The sequence below is a fragment of the Sitophilus oryzae genome, unplaced genomic scaffold, assembly GCF_002938485.1.
Source record: "Sitophilus oryzae breed Bouriz unplaced genomic scaffold, Soryzae_2.0 scaffold_1307_pilon_pilon, whole genome shotgun sequence".
Taxonomy (NCBI): Eukaryota; Metazoa; Arthropoda; class Insecta; order Coleoptera; family Curculionidae; genus Sitophilus; species Sitophilus oryzae.
In genome coordinates, this window is record NW_022145957.1 from 461,654 (window position 1) to 482,389 (window position 20,736).

The following is a 20,736-nucleotide window of genomic DNA, read 5'->3' on the forward strand; positions in this document are numbered from 1 at the left end:
TCAATCGAATTACCTACAACACAATTTAAAATGTACAATACTAGTTTTTGCTATTTTGTAATGTCCATTAGGATAATGTTTAAATGTACAATTTCGGGTTTGGGAAATATTTTTTGCTCAAAACTAGGTCTGTGCATTTTCTTCGGGCATTACCCGAATTAGAGTATATTGTAATCAGAGTATTGTGCGTAACATTTACATTATCCTAATGGACACTTTTCAACCTAAGCTTGTTTTATTTTATATATCATGTATATATCTTTCATTTTACTTTATCTTGCTAAGTCAATTTGATGTAGCAATTGTCAAAATCAAACTGACTTATTGTCAATGAGCATTATAATAATTACTGTCATAAGTTGCATAATATGAGCAAAGATTATTAATATGCCCAGAGATCATCATACTTCCAAGTCGAAATTAAGTCTAGGAGATAAAATAGGGTTTAATCCATCTTCAGGCCCATGCCAATTAAAGAAGAAATGTGATAAGCCTAAAAACCTGTACCAAGAATATATAGGTAAATATAATTTTTATATTTCAAGCTTTCTGTTAATTTGTAGGGGCTATTAGAAGGATATTAAAGGATATTACAGCCATTCCAACCTTCAACTGTATCCTTCCTGTTACTGTGTACTTGATTTGTACTCGCCTACTATACAGGGTGTCCCAGGCTGAGCGTGCATTAGAAGTTTCTAGAGAACTACAACATCTAGCTCTGATATTTTTTGCACATCATAGTTTCACATTGAGATCTATCGATTAAAAATATTTTCAATATGGCGGCACTTCCGGAAATACCGGAAGTTGACAGCAACTTTCTTATTTTAAATGGGTGCCCCCATTTTTTATTACATTCTTAAATTCTCTGTAAAATTTTATGACTTTTGACATCAAACACTCTATATCTAACATTGACCGTTTTTGAGAAAAAAAAATATTTGAAATTTTTGAACGAAAAAAACTGCCTGTCAAAAACATGTGTATAGACTAAACGTCAAATTTAGTGATTACCACGGCCACTTTGCCATAAAGAGAAAACATGTGGCTATCTACTCCAAATATTAAATTGTTGGAATGTCATATAATAATGGCCGCGGCTGTCATAGAATTGAGCGATTAAAAAATTACCATAAATAATTTTTTTCAAATGGAAACCCACATTTTTTATTTCACTAGTGAAAAGGCTTTTCAATTCGTTACTTTTTGACTATACATATTCCTATACCTAAAATAAATCGTTTTTTAGTTATTTAAGATTTAGTTTTAAAGCGTATGTTTTTTCTTGATTTTAACCAGTAGCCTATGACTTTAAACGTCAAATGATGTAAAACAATAGATCTGGCCATGTCATATTGTGACGCTTTGTTCAAAAAGCAGCATCATTTCCGAACCAAGTTTTTTTTCGATCATACGGAGTATTATTATCATCAACTATTAGATATCACGAGATATATTTTTATAAATACATTTTTAAACTTTTAAGCAGGCAGTATTTATAATATAGGAAATTCAAATAATTCGTTTTCTGACAGAGGGAATAAGGGAAATAAATTGTCTGACCGTTTGACACTTAATGTCAAAGGAAGCTAGATAAAATAAAGAAAAATATACGTTTTCAAATTAAATCTTAAATAACTTGAAAACGATTTATTTTAGGTATAGGAACATGTATGGTTAAAAAGTAACGAATTGAAAAAGCTTTTCATCAGTGAAATAAAAAGTGTGCTTCCATTTGAAAAAAAATATGTATGATAATTTATTAATCGCTCAATTCCATGACAGTTACTGTCATTATTATATGACATTTGAACAATTTAATTTTTGAAATAGATAGCCACATGTCATCTCTTTATGTTACAGTGGCTGTGGTAATCACTAAATTTGACTTTTAGGCTATACAAATTTTTTTAACAGGTAGCTTTTTTCGTCCAAAAATTTTAAATATCTTTTTTTCTCAAAAACGGTTAATGTTAGATATAGAGTGTTTAACATCAATATTCAAGCAATTTTACAGAGAATTTAAGTATGTAATAAAAAATGGGGGACCCATTTAAAATAAGAAAGTTGCTGTCAACTTCCGGTATTTCCGGAAGTGCCGCGATATTGAATATATTTTTAATCGATAGATCTAGTTGCAAAACAATGATGTGCAAAAAATCTCCGATCTAGATATTATGGTTCTCTAGAAACTTCTAATGCACGCTCAGCCTGGGACACTCTGTATATGTCGCAGGCGTATAGGATAATCCGGCTTTTTGCAAAAATACTAGACATATTATAAAACGCCGGATTTTTACACAAAAGAAGGAATTTTTACAAAAAGACTATCTATTTTCACACTTGCTTGTCACTTTGCAAAAAGTCTAATCAGAATTAGGCATATTAAACAATGACGATATTTTCTGTACACTTCTGCAAAAGACTGCCTGTTTTCAGTCATTTTACAAAATGCCAAATCGAGAATCAAGGCCAGGCAGATTAAAAAATGATCAAAGTTTAGTCAGCTATGAGCATAAACATATTGAATAATTTAAGCTTTAATAAAAATATATTTTTGTTAACACCATATTTTCCTATGCAAAAACATAATTAAGTATGTCAATATTTTATTATGTTTAGACTAGTAGCGGATACCGAAGGGGGCCTACTGGGTCCAGGACACCCTAAAATCTATAAATTGGGTTAAATATTAGGCTTTTGGGTTAAAAACGGCGCTCTAAAAAGCATATTTTACATTACTTTTTATTTGCCCCCCCCTAAAATAAATTCCTGTATCCGCCGCTTGTTCAGACGAAAACAACTTCCTATTTCATAAATTTTAATTGTAATAACATAATTTTTAATACAAAATATATTAAAACCTTAATATTAATATATCATTTAATTGTTATACTCTGTAATTCGATTCAGTGTTCTGCTTCTTTGTGGAACTTTGCTTTCTTTTAGAATAAAATGAATTTAGATCTTTATAATAATCATCCTCAACCATACTCTATTTAGCAGAATTATCACTTTTTGTGCCATTATTTCCAAATTTTGAATTATGAAGTTCAAAAAATGTCGTTGGGTAAATTTAGGTTAGTTATACCAGTTGACTAGTCTTCATTAGGCACTTTACAAAACGTCTGAAAAGAGATTGGCTCTTTCTAAGATATACTTTTTTTGTTAAAAACGCCGAAGTTTTATAATATGCCTAGTCTTTTTGCAAAATGTCGTGTTATTCGATACGCCTGCCTGCGACATATATACCTATACAAGTAATCTAACATCTCTTGTCTGCCAGGTTAAGGCATACCGCCGTCAACGACAATTAATTCAATTTTCCACCGGCACGTACAGATGTAGAATTACCATACCGCCGGTTGGTGGTATTTTTTTGTATATACCAAAAATACCGCCGGAGATTGTTTAGCCTCTACAAAAAATAAAATCAACAGAAAACCTAGGTATATCTTAAAAAATACAACTTGAAATAATATGCTTGATAGTAGCTTTTGTGGTGAAAAAAAGTTATAGTTCAAAAGTTATTATTTTCTAACATTGGCTACCCCATTCATATGTGAAAGCTAATATGTTTTGTATTTTTTCGTGGCTTTTCGAATTAACATGCTGTTTTACATTAACAGGGCATTTTTCGCTGAAATCCCGGAAATATCATTTGTTTACCCACACAATTCCTGCCATTAATGTAATAAAGTAATATAACCGGATTTGTGACAGGGGATTTACCTCGGAACTTGCCAGATTATTTAGGATTATTTTTTTAGGTAAAATTGGGCTATACCGGGTGCGTCTCAAAAGTGGTTCACCCCATAACTTTTTTATTTTTTCAGATAAAAAAACGAAATTTGGCATGTTACCGTATGACATAAATTAGTAGTGATTGATTAATTCAATTGTAAAATACTAAAATTTCCCATTTCTTTTCTTTTCTTTTATTTTTTTATTTTAGTAAATTCTTAGTTATTTCTTTCTTAGTTTTTTTTATTTTTTATTTTTTATTTTTTTTTCTGAGTAAATTTATTGAAATAACTGAATCTAATGCATAAGCTATACCTATTCTGCTTATATTCTAATCATTAAAATTTTGATTGACATCGAATTATACAGGGCGGCGCGTCATATACGACGCTGTTTTTGCAAGGAGAACAAAAGTTTGTATTGGAGTGAAATTTTGTGAGCTTATGTAAATCAATTTAAAGCATTTTCTAAAATTATATACAGTTCTACAGGGTCTCCTGAAAAAAAGTTACACATCAAAGTTGTGTTTTTTGTATATTGTACATCAAAGTTGTGTTTTATGTATATCTCTATATATTAATTGATTTTCGCATTTTAATAAAAACATATAGGCGAGTTTCATTAGAAAAGTATATGACTAAAATGTATAGTTTTTGAAATACATTCACCGGCACGAAAAATAGGCGCTTTAAAACTTTGATTTTGCTTTGATGTATTTTAAAGTTTAATATATTTTGTTCTAGTGGGCCGATTTTGATATTTTTTTAAGCAGTATGTAGCCAAGTTGTTTGACTTTTTAGTATCTCTTTCTAAATTAAAAATGAAACTCCCCATTTGTTAATTATACGAGGAAAAACAAAATGTTGATATTTCGGTGAAAATTTGAAACACCCTGTGGAATATGTGGAAACAGCAAGAAATTTAAAAATCATTTTGTCATCTAGATACATCCTTTTTCGATAGTTTGTTTTTTGGTTCATCTCATTAGCTTTATTTTTGTTGGAGATATTCGCTTTTGAAGAAGACACTTTTTTTCGTAATTTTTACATAAAGACCATGCATTTGCTTTTGGTCCTAGTCAACAGATCTAGTAAGTTCTGATCTCAAAGCAGGCTTTCTTGATATAAGATTTGCTTCATTTAGTCTTCTCCTTATAGTGCGTAAGTTAATATGTACGTTCCTTAGGTGTAATTCATTATACATTTGAAAAGCTGACAAAAGACGATTTCTTACCGATAAACTTACAATAAGTCGATCGTCCCGATTAGAAGTTCTCATACGAATATTTCTCAACGTCTAGATTGGCCGTGGTCATAATTCAAAAAACCACTCAGTATACTCTATGGTATTAAGTAGTAGTGGGAACTATCGAATGAATACTATCGAAACATTCGATAGTTGCAATTCATTCGAATAATTCGATAGTTAGTAAGAAAACATTCGTTGAAAACTATTCGAATAAAAATTATCGAATAGATCCGTCATCTGCCTTGAAATATTGTATTCTAGTAATTCGGCAGTAAAAACCATTCATTTATAAAATTCATTCATTTATAAAATTCATTCATTTATAAAATTCATTCATTTATAAAATTCATTCATTTATAAAATTCATTCATTTATGAAATTCATTTATTCGTCAGGATCGATTATAATAAAATATTAACTGAATTTTAGTTGTCGCTAGGGTTCCCAACCGTCCCGGTTTGGCCGGGATTAACCAGGAATCAGAAAGTTTGTCCCGGCGAAAGTTTTGCGCCGCCCGGGACCTAATGTTATGTTTTATGTTTAAAAATTAAAAAGTGTGTACTACATAATATATTTCAATTTCTAATATTTAATGTTTTGTTTCAATTATTTAAAAGCTTAAAAATAATTGTCCCGGAATCGCCAGTGTAACTCAAGTTGGGAACTCCTAGTTGTCGCCCAACCCGGCGACGTAGGTTTTTTCCGAGAAAGCGGTCGGTCCCAGGATGCTCCAGTGCTCCAAGTTGAGAACCCTAGTTGTCGCCCAGCGACGTAGGTTTTTTTCCTTCCGAAAGCGGTCCGGTGGCAATGCTATGAAAGAAGCCGGCATCTTTGATTTTTTGCGGAGTCATATATAGATAAGGACACATTATTTTTTTTATTGAGGTGCTAGTATTTACACAGAAAATACTGCTAGTATTTACACAGAAAATACATTATGAAGGGCGCTGTTGCCATATTTTTGTATTAGTTGATATTAGCAAAGAATATTATTGTTTGGCTTTAGTTAGTTAGGGATAGTATGTCTATATATTCTGCATTTTTTTATTAATATTCTGTTGTTACACTGCAATAATACTTGTTATTTTGGATGTAGGAAAATTATTTTTAATGTTTTTAAGCAAAGACTAAACCGTCAAATAATAATAACAGTAATAATTTGTTATACCTATTAACAACAAAATTTAAAATCATTTAATATAAATATTTTTTTTAAGTAGTAGCAAAATATAAACAACAAATTAGATGTCAAAATTATTTATATTAGATCCTATTTAAAAATAATATAGTCTCTAATTTTTGGCAACGTTGGTTTATTAAATAAATAATAATTACAGAACTAATTTGTTATATTAACAACAAATTTTAAAATCATGAAATATAAACATTTATTAATTTTCTAAGCATGCAGTGTAATGGAAGGAAAATATAAATAAAAAATTAGAAATCAAAATTATTTATATTAGGTGCTTTATATTACTATTTAAAATTATATTTACTTTTACTGGCATTTACTTTAAAAAATAAATGAAATATTTTTTCTTCGCAAAAAAAACTACATGTAAGAGAATTAGCATAAAACAAAATATAAACATCGTTAACTTTTTTTTTTGAATTGGCACGTGTAAAACTTTCATTTTAATTTTCTCACCCCATAGTTTGAGTTCGATAACCATTTACTTAAATATGATTATACAACCACATTACTTAAATATGATTATTAAGTTCAACTAATTCATATTATTAAAACATCTAAAATACAAATATGTATTTTTCAAATTAATTGTAAGTTCATCATCTCTCTTAAAAATTGCTACTTCCCAAAATTTCCCATTAAAAAATAGACCATATACCATATAAAATTAAATAATTGAAAGATCGGACTACGGAAAACCACACAAATTATCGAAAAAATTTTGACCACCTGCACATGCACACAATCGTCAATAAATAAAATTAAAAAATAACTACTATTTTAGTATTTTAACTATTTTAATAAACGCAAAAATAGCACAGTATTTATACGGCGAAGTTATAAAAATTTGGAAGAACCAATAATGCACTGACGCATACAAAAATCAAACGAATACTAAATTTCATTTATCAAAAGCATTCGATAGTCGTGGCTCAACGATAACCATTTAGTCGCACGGCGAGGTTGTCACATATGCTTTAGTTTACAAATGAATGAACGATTTTATTCGAATAAAACCATTCGATAGTTGAAATCATTCATTCATTAACCATTCGATAGTCTAATTCATTCGATAGTTCTCATCGCTAGTATTAAGATATTTTTGGAACCGGAATTTTATAGCAAATTCGCTGAACTAAACAAATATAAAGCATTTCATTTGAAAAACTAAAATTTAAATGTAAAAATATATTTGACTCTCTCTGTATATCTATAAAAATATGTTTGAAACATGAAGTACCATGAAACATATAGTTTGTAAAAGTTTGGAGGAAAATCTCAAATAAGAATCCTGATACAGAGCTTTTTCGAAACACGGAGCCATCTTGTACGTAGGCATTTGGTAAGGTGGGTGGCGCCTCTCATACGCCGCGGAAGCTCCAAGGAGAACGGTAGTTTATATCGAAATGAAATTTTGGCAGCATATGTAGGTTAACTGAAAGCATTTTATAAAAATATATAGAATTATACAGGGTGTCCCCAAAAAAAGTTACACATCAAAGTTGTGTTTTTTTAATGGAACACCCTCTATATTAATTGATTTTCGGATTCTAGGAAAAAAATAAAGGTGAGTTTTATTAAAGAAGCCTAACTAATAGAAAGAAAGTACCTAAAATCTAAAGATTTTGACATATTTCACATTTTGTGAAAATGAAGAGTAAATTTTAAAATTCAATAACAGCTATCTAAATTTTAGTTGACCCTGTATAGCCTGATATTTAATTACAGTAACCATTGTATATTAAACCAAATTGAAATTTGAGCCAAAAAGTTATACAGGGTGAGACAAAATTAATGTGGAACATTAGTCACTTCTAAAAGCAAGTTACTCCTTTTTTTTTAATGGAACACCCAGTATATTTTTCCGGTGTTCAATGGGGAATTTATATATCTTCAAAATATTATTAAGGTTGCCTACCCCTCAGACAAAAAATTTTCTAGATATTTTAATTTTTATGATTTTGCGTCATTAGATCTTTATTATTTGAAAAAATCTAGGTGGCTATGTGGTATACCTTTTGTTAATTTAACAAAAATTAAAGATTGTAGAGTAAAATACTCAACGGAAATAAAAAGATACACATTTAAAACATATTTTAATTATTACAGAATTAAAACTAGACATAAACCTATAATTATGTGACAAAAATTAGCTAGATGAAATCAAATGCTCAAAATGCTTCCTTTCCCGTTAACTGCATAAAATGATTGTCTTTTCAAAAGGGTCTTTTCATTTTAAAAGGTATATGTGGAAGTCTACCTCAAAAAGCAGCTACAATAATTTCTTTCATGTTGTCGACAATAGTTGGTCGAGTTTTGTAAACACCGTCTTTAACATATCCCCATAAAAAAACAGACTAGATAAAATCAGGAGCATTTAAGTATTCTATTAATTGGTGAATTGCATACTGCATTCAAAACTAATAGGATCATATCAACTCTCTCTGATGTAGGATAAGTTTGAATTTTTGGCAAATTTCTGAGAATTTTTTTTGTTTTAACTGACACAAAATGATCTACTCAGATCAAATCATGTAAACGAAAATATCTAGGAAAGTCTTTGTTTGAGGAGTAGGCAACCCTAATAGTATTTTGAAGAGACATGCATTCTCCATTGAATATCGGAATAATATACTGGGTGTTCCATATAAAATGTAATAACCCATTTAAAATGAGTAACATGCTTTTAAAGGTGACCAATGTTCAATATTAATTTTGTCTCACCCTGTATAACTTTTTGGATCAAGTTTTAATTTGGTTTAAGTACATTAGTTAATTTAACTATATATTAGGCTATACCGAGGTAAATTCCAATTTAGGTAGTTTTTATTGTAATTTAAAAAATTGTTCTTTATTTCTAGAAAATGTTAAATATGTCAAAAACCTTACATTTTAGTCATATACTTCTCTTGTAAAACTCACCCTTATTTTTCTCCCAGAATCCGAAAATCAATTAATATATAGGGTGTTCCATTACAAAAAAACACAACTTTGATACGTAACTTTTTTTGGGGACGTCCTGTAGAACTCTCTATATTTTTAAAAACTGCTCTGAATTAACCTACATATGCTCACAAAATTTCATTTCAATACAAACTGTCGTTCTCCTTGGAGCCTCCGCGGCGCCGGCGTATGAGAGGCGCCACCCTGTATATGTGTGTTTATTTAAATACTAAAGCAAAAGCAACGAATTTAAATGGGTAAACTTTGTAATATATCTTATTAACAATACCATGCAAAAAGTTTTATTAAAATTCGTTCACAGCAAATGAATTCCGAGGTTTGTATCCCAATAAGAGCCACTATATCCAAAATTGTTCAAATTTGGCATGTGTTATACAAAGACATTTAAAAAAAAACATTTATGGCTTCGCTGTAATAGGAGTAAGTAAATTCCTGTAAAATTAGCACGAGATCCAATATTTGGATAGTTCAAAATGTGCATGGGATTTCCCATGTTTCCAACCACGATGCACCACCCGGTATATATTTTATACAGGGTGACGCACCTCATTCGCCTCGGTTGATTATACGAAAACGGAAAGATGTAGAAACAAAATATTTTAGGGGTATATGTGGAGAGACAATATGCACAATGTAAAATTATTTTGAAATATACAGGATGTTTCAGACCTAAGATCCATACCAAAGTTCTATTTTTTCTTATGGAACACCCGGTATTTTATTTCATTTTTGGATTCTTGGGCCCAAAAAAAGGCATTTATTATAAGGGTTAAATATGTTTAAAATCTTTAGTTTTTTGGGTATTTAAAGATATTTAAATTTGCATGCTACAATAGAATAGACTATAACACCCTGTACATTACTTTTCAGAATTAATTCTTATGCTGAGTTTAATGGTAGAGAAATAAACTTTACTGAAAAATGGTATTGGTTCCTTAAATTTATACAGGGTTATCAAAAGTTACTGATCTATTTTAAGGATATATTTTATATAAAAACATTGCTATTTCAAATGTAACACCCTGTATTTTTTTAAATAAATCGAAGCAGATTCAAATGCTCTTTCAAACTATATAGGGTTTCCTATACCTATCTAGCTCAGATTTTGAATAAAAAGCGATTTTTAAATAAAATTTTAATCAAGATGGCTGGTGTCGCCATGGCAATTTTCTAGTGACAGTTAGTAACTATTTTCAAAGTCGAAATTAGTTTATGGACATTATTATTTATAATTTATAACAGTTTACTTAAATTTACCTACAATAGTTTAATATAAGTAAGTATTCATTATTTTATCAAGAAAAATAAAGCAGTATCTGCTGGCGGAACGAATAGATATGTTACTAGTGATATTATTTTGTGAGGAAAATTGCTTCTTGGCCTCAAGGGCTTATGCTCAAAGATATCCAAATAGGAATCTTCCTTATAAGAATTTCTTTCAAAAACTTCTTGTCCTATTTCGCCTGGTAGTGTGTAAACTTATTAGGCAGAAACCTGTCGTTGGAAATGAAGAAAATGAATTTGCCGTAATTGGCTCTTTTATAGAAAATCCATGTATCTACAAGTCATCGTAAAATAATTCAAAGACTACTTCTTCGAATAATAAACACATATTTAATAAATATTATTTATTAAACTACTGTAGGTAAATTAAATAAAAAGTAAACTGGTATAAATTTAAATAAGTCCATAAACTAATTTCGATTTCGAAAATAACTACAAACTGTCACTAGAAACTTCCCATGACAACACACTAGCCATCTTGATTACAATTTTATTGAAAAATCGCTTTTTATTCAAAATCTGAGCCAGATAGGTATAGGAAACCCTAATATAGTTTGAAAGAGCATTTAAATCTGCTTCGACTTATTTAAAAAAATACATAGTTTTGCATTTGAAATAACGAAGTTTTTATGTAAAATAAATATTTAAAATAGACCAGCAATTTTTGATACCCCTGTATACATTTAAGGAAGGAATAACATTTTTCTGTAAAGTTTTCTCTACCTTTAAACTCAGCACAAGAACTAATTCTGAGAAAAGAAATGTACAAGTGGTTAATAATCTATTTTATTGTAGCATGCAAATTTAAATATCTTTCAATATCTCAAAAACCAAAGATTTTAAACATATTTTACCCTTATAATAAATACCTTTTTTTGGGCCCAAGAATCCAAAAATGAAATAAAATACCGGGTGTGTGTACCATAAGATAAAAATATAACTTTGGTATGGATCTTAGTTCTGAAACACCCTGTACATTTCAAAATAATTTTAAATTGTGCACATTACCTTCCCACATATACCCATAAAATATTTTGTTTCTACATCTTTCCGTTTTCGTCAGCAGCGTGTCGTGGATAAAAGGACGGAGGGGGCGAAGACCTTAAGGGGCGCAACGATCAATAAAGGATCAAATAAATTACAAACTTTTTTTAAATAATAAGACTACATGAAAACTTAATAATAAACTACATAAACATTATAAATTTGTTTATTAAAAAAGTTAGTATACAAAACAGTTATTTCAAAGATGCAAGCGTGTTGTTTAGATCCTGGCCTGTATCTGCTTCAATACTGAGAAGTGATAAATAATCCTCTGGTACTTATTAATTCTTCCTAATCTACTGAAAGATCCTTCTGCACCAGCACTGTTGGTGGCTATAGTGTAAAAAATTCTCAGTAATGCACATAAGGATATGAAGACTCTAGGTCATTGGAAGTTAAAAATGATAAATATTCGTCAGGTGCAAATTTGTTGTCATTGCATTAATTTCTTGTAATAAACTGCAAAAATGTTTATATTCATCAACTAAAGAATAATCCATAACAATTCATAAGACATTTTAAATTGCCATCATTGACGTCCATATCCATCCATATTGGTCCATATCCAATAAACAATTCAATTTTTGGTATATCTTAAGGATTCTCTAGAGTACCAGTTAAAATGTCTAAAGTTCCATAAAACACTATTATTATCTTGAAATTATCTTCAGATTTTTGATGTAGGTAATCATTTTGGATTTCATCATGTTTTTTTTTTTATTCTTTATCTTTTTGTGGAAAATGATGTTGACGTATTGCATTTATTTGCCAAAATAGTAACCTGTATTTTAAAATTTTCAAAATATTTTTCACTTCTTAATGATTTGAGATCTATAATTACTGCAGTAATCATATGAGCAGCTGTACATAAGTTGATATTAAACTTTTGCAAGTGATTGGACAATATATTAATTTTATTCAGCACTTCATTATAATCGATTATATTTCGGTCGGTGATTCCCCGAAATTTTTCTCCGACTGCTCTTCTCTTTTTCTTTGGTGGAGTCGCGCCGGTGCCGGCGCAACGTTAATCTAGCCATTGTATTTTTATCACAGATTTTTATTTATGGAAAATGGTCTAACGGTAGCGTAGTTTCATGTTTCAAACCCATATGAAAACTTTCGTACGTAGTATATATGCCTACTTCATTAGAGATTTAAATTATTAAATATAAGTAAACATTAAAAAAGAAAAATAAAATGTGGGAAATATATACGTCATTTTTTTATCATGAAGAGCTAAGGGCACGGTACGGCACCGTTTGTTTTTGCGTTAAATTTAGTTTTTCTATTTTTTTTTCAAAGGGCGCCAGAGCCGCTAAGCCCATAGGGGCGGAGGGGGCGTTCGCCCCCCTGGCCTCTTATACGACACGCCACTGGTTTTCGTGTAATCAACCGAGCCGAATGAGGTGCGCCACCCTGTATGTTTTAAAATTTAAAAAAAATGCATAAAAAACGATCAGATCAGAACCGCCCATTTTATTATGCATATAACAATATATTTTATCTATAAATATTTTTTTTTTATATCGATCTGTTTTATTTACAGGTGAATATCCGGCGTTCATTCGAACATTTGGCCCGAAACAATATGAAGCTATGAGCCACTATAAAGTAACTTTTGCCGCGTACGGTGTCGCCTCGCTGTTGAGTATTTGCTACATTTGCGAATGGAAAGCCGTCCTACAATACTTACCTTTTTATAACGGAAAATATACCGATGGTTCCAAATAGAGAACAGTTAAATAATGTTATAAATTTTTAAATAAACGGTTAATGGATGTAACTAACGTATATACTTTTTAATTTAAATATTCTACACTCAGATGCAAAAAAATGCAACGGAAAATGTTTTCGATAAATTTAAAGTATACTCCCGGGTACAAAATTCCACCACCCTAAACTTTTTATTTTGTAAATCGATTTTTATGATTATGGTATCAGTGTGAATATAAATTTATTGGCATTGTTTTTATTATTTTTTTCCACAGGAACTGTTAAAATTGCCTTATATTTATATCTATCAAGAATAGTAGATAAAATAGTACTTTAACCGCAGAGGTAGATTAAATGATACTATTATAACAGCAAGGATAGGTTAAAAACTTTATTTCTTCTCGCACGTTTTTTTAATTGCTTCCATTTTTGTAATCCCTTTCATAAGTTATTCGGGATTTAAATGGACGTAGTTTGGATATGGCGTTTGTCGCCTCAGCCTGAATATCTGTTGGTAATTTACTTATTTCGTTTTGAGCCATTTCTGGCTCCAATTCAATCAGCTATCGACACGAAAGAAAATTAAAAAATATTTACTCAAAACTGACAACTAAAGAGACAACTTTATTTATTTGTCAAATTACATAGAAACCAACGCCAACCCAGAACAATGTTGTTTCTACTTGTAATAAATTCCTTGAAATAATAATTTCTGAATATTTTTTAAAACGTAACTCGCTATGGAAAAAATATTGTTTTATACAGGACGATAAAATTGCGAAGCGAAATTAATTCACGAGCGATGACATCGCTAGTTCAGCAATTTTACGAAAAAATATAAAAAAATAAAATTGTAAGAAACTGACCGTTCCTTAGTGAACGTGCCAAGCACCTCTACGTGTCTGAAACTTAAAATTATTTTTATTTTATAAATTTTGGTGGTCGTAACTACGTTTTCATTTATTTTATTAGTTTTAATACTTAATAAAGCTTCATTCAGAACTTCGCAATTAGTGGTTTCAATTACACTTTATACTTTTTAGTTTACGATCATTCACAAAATTACAGTTGGGGTTTGGAACCTTTGGTGTTACACAGCAAAACAAAAACACTAAGACCCACAGTCTTAATCATCTGCTGATGATGCTCACATGGTTAGCGAAACGCGCGTCCAGTGTAAAAGTAAAAGTGATTTGGTGGTGATTTAGTGTTTTTATTTTGATCATTCACAATGTGTAAAAAAAAACAATTAAAATCAATAGAATACACGACCAACAGCTTGCGTTAGTTAGTTGTATCCATAGAGAAAGCCTAATATTTAGCTTATAAAACAATCAATTTTTGATTTCTAACCACAATATTACTCTTGACAGAAGATAATCAAAGGCCAAAATGACATTTATTGCAAATTTTAAAGTATAATAATTAGTGGGAAAGTTAAATGTTTGATAACTTTTTCTACTAATTGAAAATGTCACTAATTTTTACGTTCTGAATGCTTACATTGAAATTAAAGGAACTTCTACGCTAACTGAAACTATTAATTTATTCCACTAATTGCGAGGTTCTGGATGAAGGTTAAAAGTAAAGCTTCATTCAGAACCTCGCAATTAGTGAAATAAATTAGTGGTTTCAACTACACTTTATACTTTTTGGTTTACGATCATTCACTATGTTTAAAAAACACAAAATTAATAGAATATCCTAGCAGCAGCTTGCGTTAGTCAGTTGTATCCATAGAGAAAGCCTAATATTTAGCCTATAACTTTTAACTTTTGATTTCTAACTACAATTTCTGTTGACGGAAGATAATCAAAGGCCAAAATGACATTTCTCGCTAATTTTGAAGTATAATTAGTGGAAAAGATTCATTCGGACCCCCAAATTAGCGTAATAAATTAGTGATTTTAATTAGCGTAGAAGTTTGTTCCTTTAATTTCAATGTTAGCATTCAGAACGTTAGTGGTAGTAATTTTCAATTAGTGGAAAAAGTTAACAAACTTTTGACTTTTCCACTAATTATACTTCAAAATTTGCGAGAAATGTCATTTTGGCCTTTGATTATCTTCCGTCAAGAGAAATTGTGGTTAGAAATCAAAAGTCGATTGTTTTATAAGCTAAATATTAAGCTCTTTCTCTATGGATATAGCTGACTAACACAAGCTCTTGCTAGGATATTTTATTAATTTTAATTGTGTTTTTTAAACATTGTGAATGCTCGTAAACTAAAAAGTATAAAGTGCAATTAAAACCACTAATTTATTCCACTAATTGCGGGGTTCTGAATGAAGCTCAAGTAGCTCTATTTTTAAATATTAATTGTTAATTATAATTATATTAGAATAATTATAATATTATTTTTGTTTTTATTACAATTGCTAAATTTAGCATTGTGATTCGAAGTATAAATAAGTTGATTACATATATTTAAAGAGACCATTCTTCTTTTCTACTTTAGGTAATTAAAAAGGGATTTTCTTGAACGTCGAACAAATAAGATTATTTTGTCAGCGAGAATAAGAGTATTAAATTGCTTGAAGAAAATAATTAGTCCTGTAAAATACAAGAGACAATCTATCAGATTGTCAAAAAAATTTATACTAATATATAAAATCCTTAAGTGACTGACATACTGATTAATCACGATCCTGCTCAAACCACTCAACGTAAGAAGCCACTCAATGCCACTCAATTTTGGAATACCGGTTGATTCGAGGGTGTAGAGGTTCGATAAGAAGGGATTTTTCGAAATTCCAGTTCCAAGGGGGTGAAACCATCCCTCAAATATTACAATATTTTTTATTTAAAAAACGGTCAAGTTTCCGAAAAAAACGCTTAAACACGTATATTTTATTTTGTTTTTTACATATTTTAAGATTTTTTTGCAATATATACAGGGTGTTTCGAAAAATCTGGTCATTGATTAATCACGATCTTGCTTAAAGCGCTTTACGTAAAAAGCTAATTTTTGGAAAACGGATTGACTTTAGGGTGTAGAAATTCGATAAGAAGGGATTTTTCGGAACTCTAATTCTAATGGGGTGAAACCACCCCTCAAATATTAGAATATTTTTATTTAAAAACCGGTGAGTTTTTCGAAAAAATCTTAAACACGTATATTTTATTTTGTTGTTTTACATATTTTAAGATTTTTTAAAAATTTATACAGAGCGTTTCATAAAATATGACCATTGAGTAATCACGATTCTGCTTACATTGCTTGAGATTTAAAGCTGATTTTTGGCAAACGGATTGTCTGTGGGGTGTAGAGGTTCGATAAGGAGGGGTTTCTCAAATCTCAAATTCCAAGAGGGTGCATGAAAACGCCCCTCAAATATTACAATATTTGTTATTTAAAAAAACGGTTAATCTTTCGGGAAAACGCTTGGATACGCATAATTTATTTTGTTTTTTTACATATTTTGAATTTTTTTAAAAAATCATACAGGGTGTTCCAAAAAGTTAGTTAATTTCTTAACCACGATTCTGCTTAAACTGCTTGACGTAAAAAGCTTATTTTTGGCAAACGGATTTTTTGAAAGTCAAATTCCCACGAGATGAAACTGCCCCTCAAATATTACCAAGTTATATAACAATATCGCCATATTATTTTTTCTCATGCTGACAAATGTGAGAACATTTTATCCAGTCTGTATGTTAATAGAAATTCTTGGTTTGCTTTATCATCACCATTACAAATGATTAATTCGACGCGAACGAAGTCGTGGGTACACGCTAGTAGTGTATAAAACTTCGGTGGGTGATTCTTCTCATGTCTAAAATCAAAATGATTTAACTCTTAAGTCAAATTCAATATAAAGTTCAAATAATTTAAGAGTCCATTTCATAGTCCGAAAAAGTAGCAAAATAAGCGTTCGGCATTTAACGTTTTATGTAAAACTGGCTAGGTATTTTTACACAAATGAAGAAGGAAATTAAAGATAAAGGATATACTATATATCCGTATTGTAGCACATTTTTAGACAAATTCTTTATTTTTAAGATTTTGAAGGTCAAACATTAACAAAATATTTTCTATGTTTGGACTAAATTTTCTTCAAAATAAAGACATAATTTAAAATTCCGTTACAATACGGAAATAGATTGAAGTTTTGTAACAAATTGCTCGCTATTTTATGGCAAATGCTGAAGCTCTACAAACCTTAATCAAAGCACGTGTGTTTGGAATTTTGTGTGTCTTAACACGAAAGGATTGGGCTAAGTCTTATAGGCAAATTTCTGAAAAATAATATATATTTCTTTCGGCCACACACCCGCTTTACCCGACCCCTGAGAGCGACCCAAACAGTACAGCGTAATAGACTCTTAAGTTCTTGACCTAAATCATTTTATTCCAAGTCATTTTTATAGACTTAAATCAATATAACGGTATTTAAGTCGTTTTATGACTTCAGTCTATATGTTTGACTTAAATCATGATGATCTGCATTAATAAAACGACATAAATCAATATAATTATAAAGCCCATACCTGAATTAAAGTAATAAATATAATTAAAATAATAAATAATTAATAAAATTACCCTCCAAGTCAAAACAACCAGAATTCAATTAAAGTACTTTTTTTAAATCTTAATATTAATTTTCCTGTATTACCAATTAGGCAATTTTCTTACTCATAAGTCATAATATTAAGTTATTGTAGGTACCTACAGATGACCCTAAAGCCACATAAAATAGAATGATTAATTTTCAGAACAACTACAAACACGAAAATATGTTTTTTTTATAAAATTTAACCGATTTTATAGTACTTTATATGTATCCATTACAGTTTAGATGTCATCGAATAGATGTCTATTAAAAAGGGGTGTATTTTGACCACTATGTTATATATCGATGGCATAAGCTAAAGACTGGAGGAGTTTAAGGTACTCTTCAATATATTCGAGAAAAATTTCTTTCGTTCGACAACAGACTCACTATGTACGCGCAACACGGCAAATAATCAAAATCGATAGTACCTAATTCTACATAAACATATGGGCAATAGTAATTACTAATTTAAACCTTAGGTAAACCGGGCTTAGTAGTCGATCATGTACAATCAATTATTAAAATAATTAATATTAACTATTCGTCGGTAATGACCATCAAATCGGCTTTTTTACGGTTTGGTTGTAAAGTCTTGATGGGAGCTGTGGTGGATATAGTAACCGGTACTATGGTAATTTTTTCTTGTCTCCACTGCTCCTTTATTTCATTAGCCAGCTCCGTGTATTTTTGGATTTTACTTCGGCATGTTACTTGCAAATTATTATTCTTTGATTTGGTTTGGGGATAGCTATATCTATAAGGAACGTATGTTTTTTTTTTTAATTTATCCGTCAGTATTATGTCTAGTCTGTTGTGTTCAATGTGCTTATCAGTTATTACACTCCTATCCCAATAGATTTTATGTGTTTCGTTTTCTAGGAATGGTTCGGGTATGTAGTTTTAGTAAGGTGTTTTATCTGCTTTTAGGTTGTACTTTTGTATCAGTATTTTGGGAATTATTTTACCTACATTATCGTGTCTCTGTTATCGCAAATAACTATTATTTTTGCATCATATTTACTGTAATTTTATTGTTAAATATTATTTTATTTAAAATTTTACGATTATGCAACCCGATATACACCGCGATATTATACAGCCACAGAACATTGTCGCTGGATGCGGCCCAGCAGTAGAATTTTTGTCCATCTCCCTTTATCTTTGATCATCACCTGTCCGTCACTTCTCACTGTCAGATCAAATCATATGTTTTTGGATTTATTTATCCTTTGTTTTGGTTATTGAAATTTTATAATTATGAGATAAAATTTCGTAGTTAAATTGTTTATTTTTGATGTGTATCACAGTGTGCAATTTGTTCATTTAATTGTGGGAAATTGTGAGTTAAGTTCGTTCATTGACCTGATATGGAAATATGGCAGTGGAAAATATTCTAGAACATCATTTTTTATTTATGCCTTTTTGTGAGTTGGACTAGTCGAGATATATAGTTCTCTATCTATATCCTGGAGGGAGATTTCCGGTTCAAATCTGATTTTGTGTAGGAAATCGAATCCTTGCATCACTTCTTGTGTATCCACCGACCGGGTATCGTCGTGAAGAACTGGCTGTCGTTTCGTGAAGCATTCCCTGTTGGTAGTTAACAGGTCTTCCTAGAGAAGGATTAAGGCTTCCGAAGCACATTTGGTCAGAGACGTGGTTGGATTTTGTTGAATTTAAATGGATCACCTCCCAAATTTTCGTCAATGGATTAAATAGCCAAATTTTCCGACCGATCGATATTCCGATTCCACGTGCCCAAGAAGTCCCCGAGAGTTCCAAGGTATGCTATAATTCTTCTGCCTATTCTAAGTCAATGCTCAACTGATTTTTGTTCATATTGTTGTCTGGTTTTCGACTTTTTCTACGCCCACGTGGTGTAAAAAGATTAGTTGAGTGTTATCTTTCTTAAGTCTTATTTGGTTGTTCGTAATTGTAGAGCAAGAAGACCGATCCAGACCGTAAAGCACAGAACAGTCCAGAATTCCATCCGTTTCTGTTGTCCGTGTAGAGGTACCCGTTGGACATCATAAACCCTCGTTGAGGTAATGTTCAGATTTAATTAGTGCATCTTTATTACCTTTATTAACTCCTACACGTTGTGCTAGTCTTGGTTCTATAATTGAGTGCTCTTTTCTAAGACAACCAATATTATTTAGGGTTTTTATGTCACCTTTTGAAGTCCTATACTTGCCTGGTATCTGTACATTTGCTGACGGGCTCCAGTGACAGTACACCGAGCTGCTGTACCCTGCTATAGCCACCCCATAGCTATACACCGCAGCTCAACCGGAGGAACTTCCGAGTAGCTTTCAAGTATATACATCGATTAGAGTAAGACTGTTTAGATTTCGTTTGCTATTTGTATTCCGCCCTTAGAGTCTACTTAGTTTAAGTTAAGCGGGATGACGTCTTAGTTTTAGTATAGCTTAGACCATTTTCATTTTTCATTTATTCTTATCGATTTAAACTTTACTTCATTTCATATACATTTCATCATTTTCTTTATACATTTAACCTTTTTGATATTTCAATAAATTGCTTAATTATTTTTAGTAGTATTATTTGCAGTCTTGTCTCATAGTTAAATTAGAGTCACTTAAGTTTAAATAATTATAGTAACATTTGAAGTTCAAGGTAGTTACACTCAACAGTTCGAGGTTAGTGTTGAAGTCTACTTAATAGTAACATCTTTTATGCCGAGTTCATAGAGTATATCTCGTGGCGCCCTTTTATTAAGATCTTTGAACCCCGACCATCCGGCTGTTAAAATTAAAAGCTAGTGGCCTCTATGCAACTCATTACCGATTAAGTAAACTTGTGTTCTGTTGAAATTCAAATTAGAAAAGGACGCGGCACTGTTTATAATCTGTTTGTGCTATCACGCTACACGCACCCGTGATATGTTGGATACTTTCGGCAGTTTTTGCACATCTTCTACACTTATCTGTCAGAACTTTGAGATCCTTTATAATGTATTTTCTG

General features: G+C 30.6%; 1 protein-coding gene across 1 annotated transcript; it reads left to right on the forward strand.

Annotated features, from left to right (window-relative positions):
• Nucleotides 1–327: 327 nt before the first annotated feature.
• LOC115874866 lies at nt 328–13,265 on the forward strand. The gene is made up of 2 exons (XM_030890162.1): nt 328–520; nt 13,029–13,265. The coding sequence occupies exons 1-2, from the start codon at nt 388–390 to the stop codon at nt 13,211–13,213; spliced, it is 318 nt and encodes a 105-aa protein (XP_030746022.1). The 5' UTR covers nt 328–387; the 3' UTR covers nt 13,214–13,265.
• Nucleotides 13,266–20,736: the final 7,471 nt, after the last annotated feature.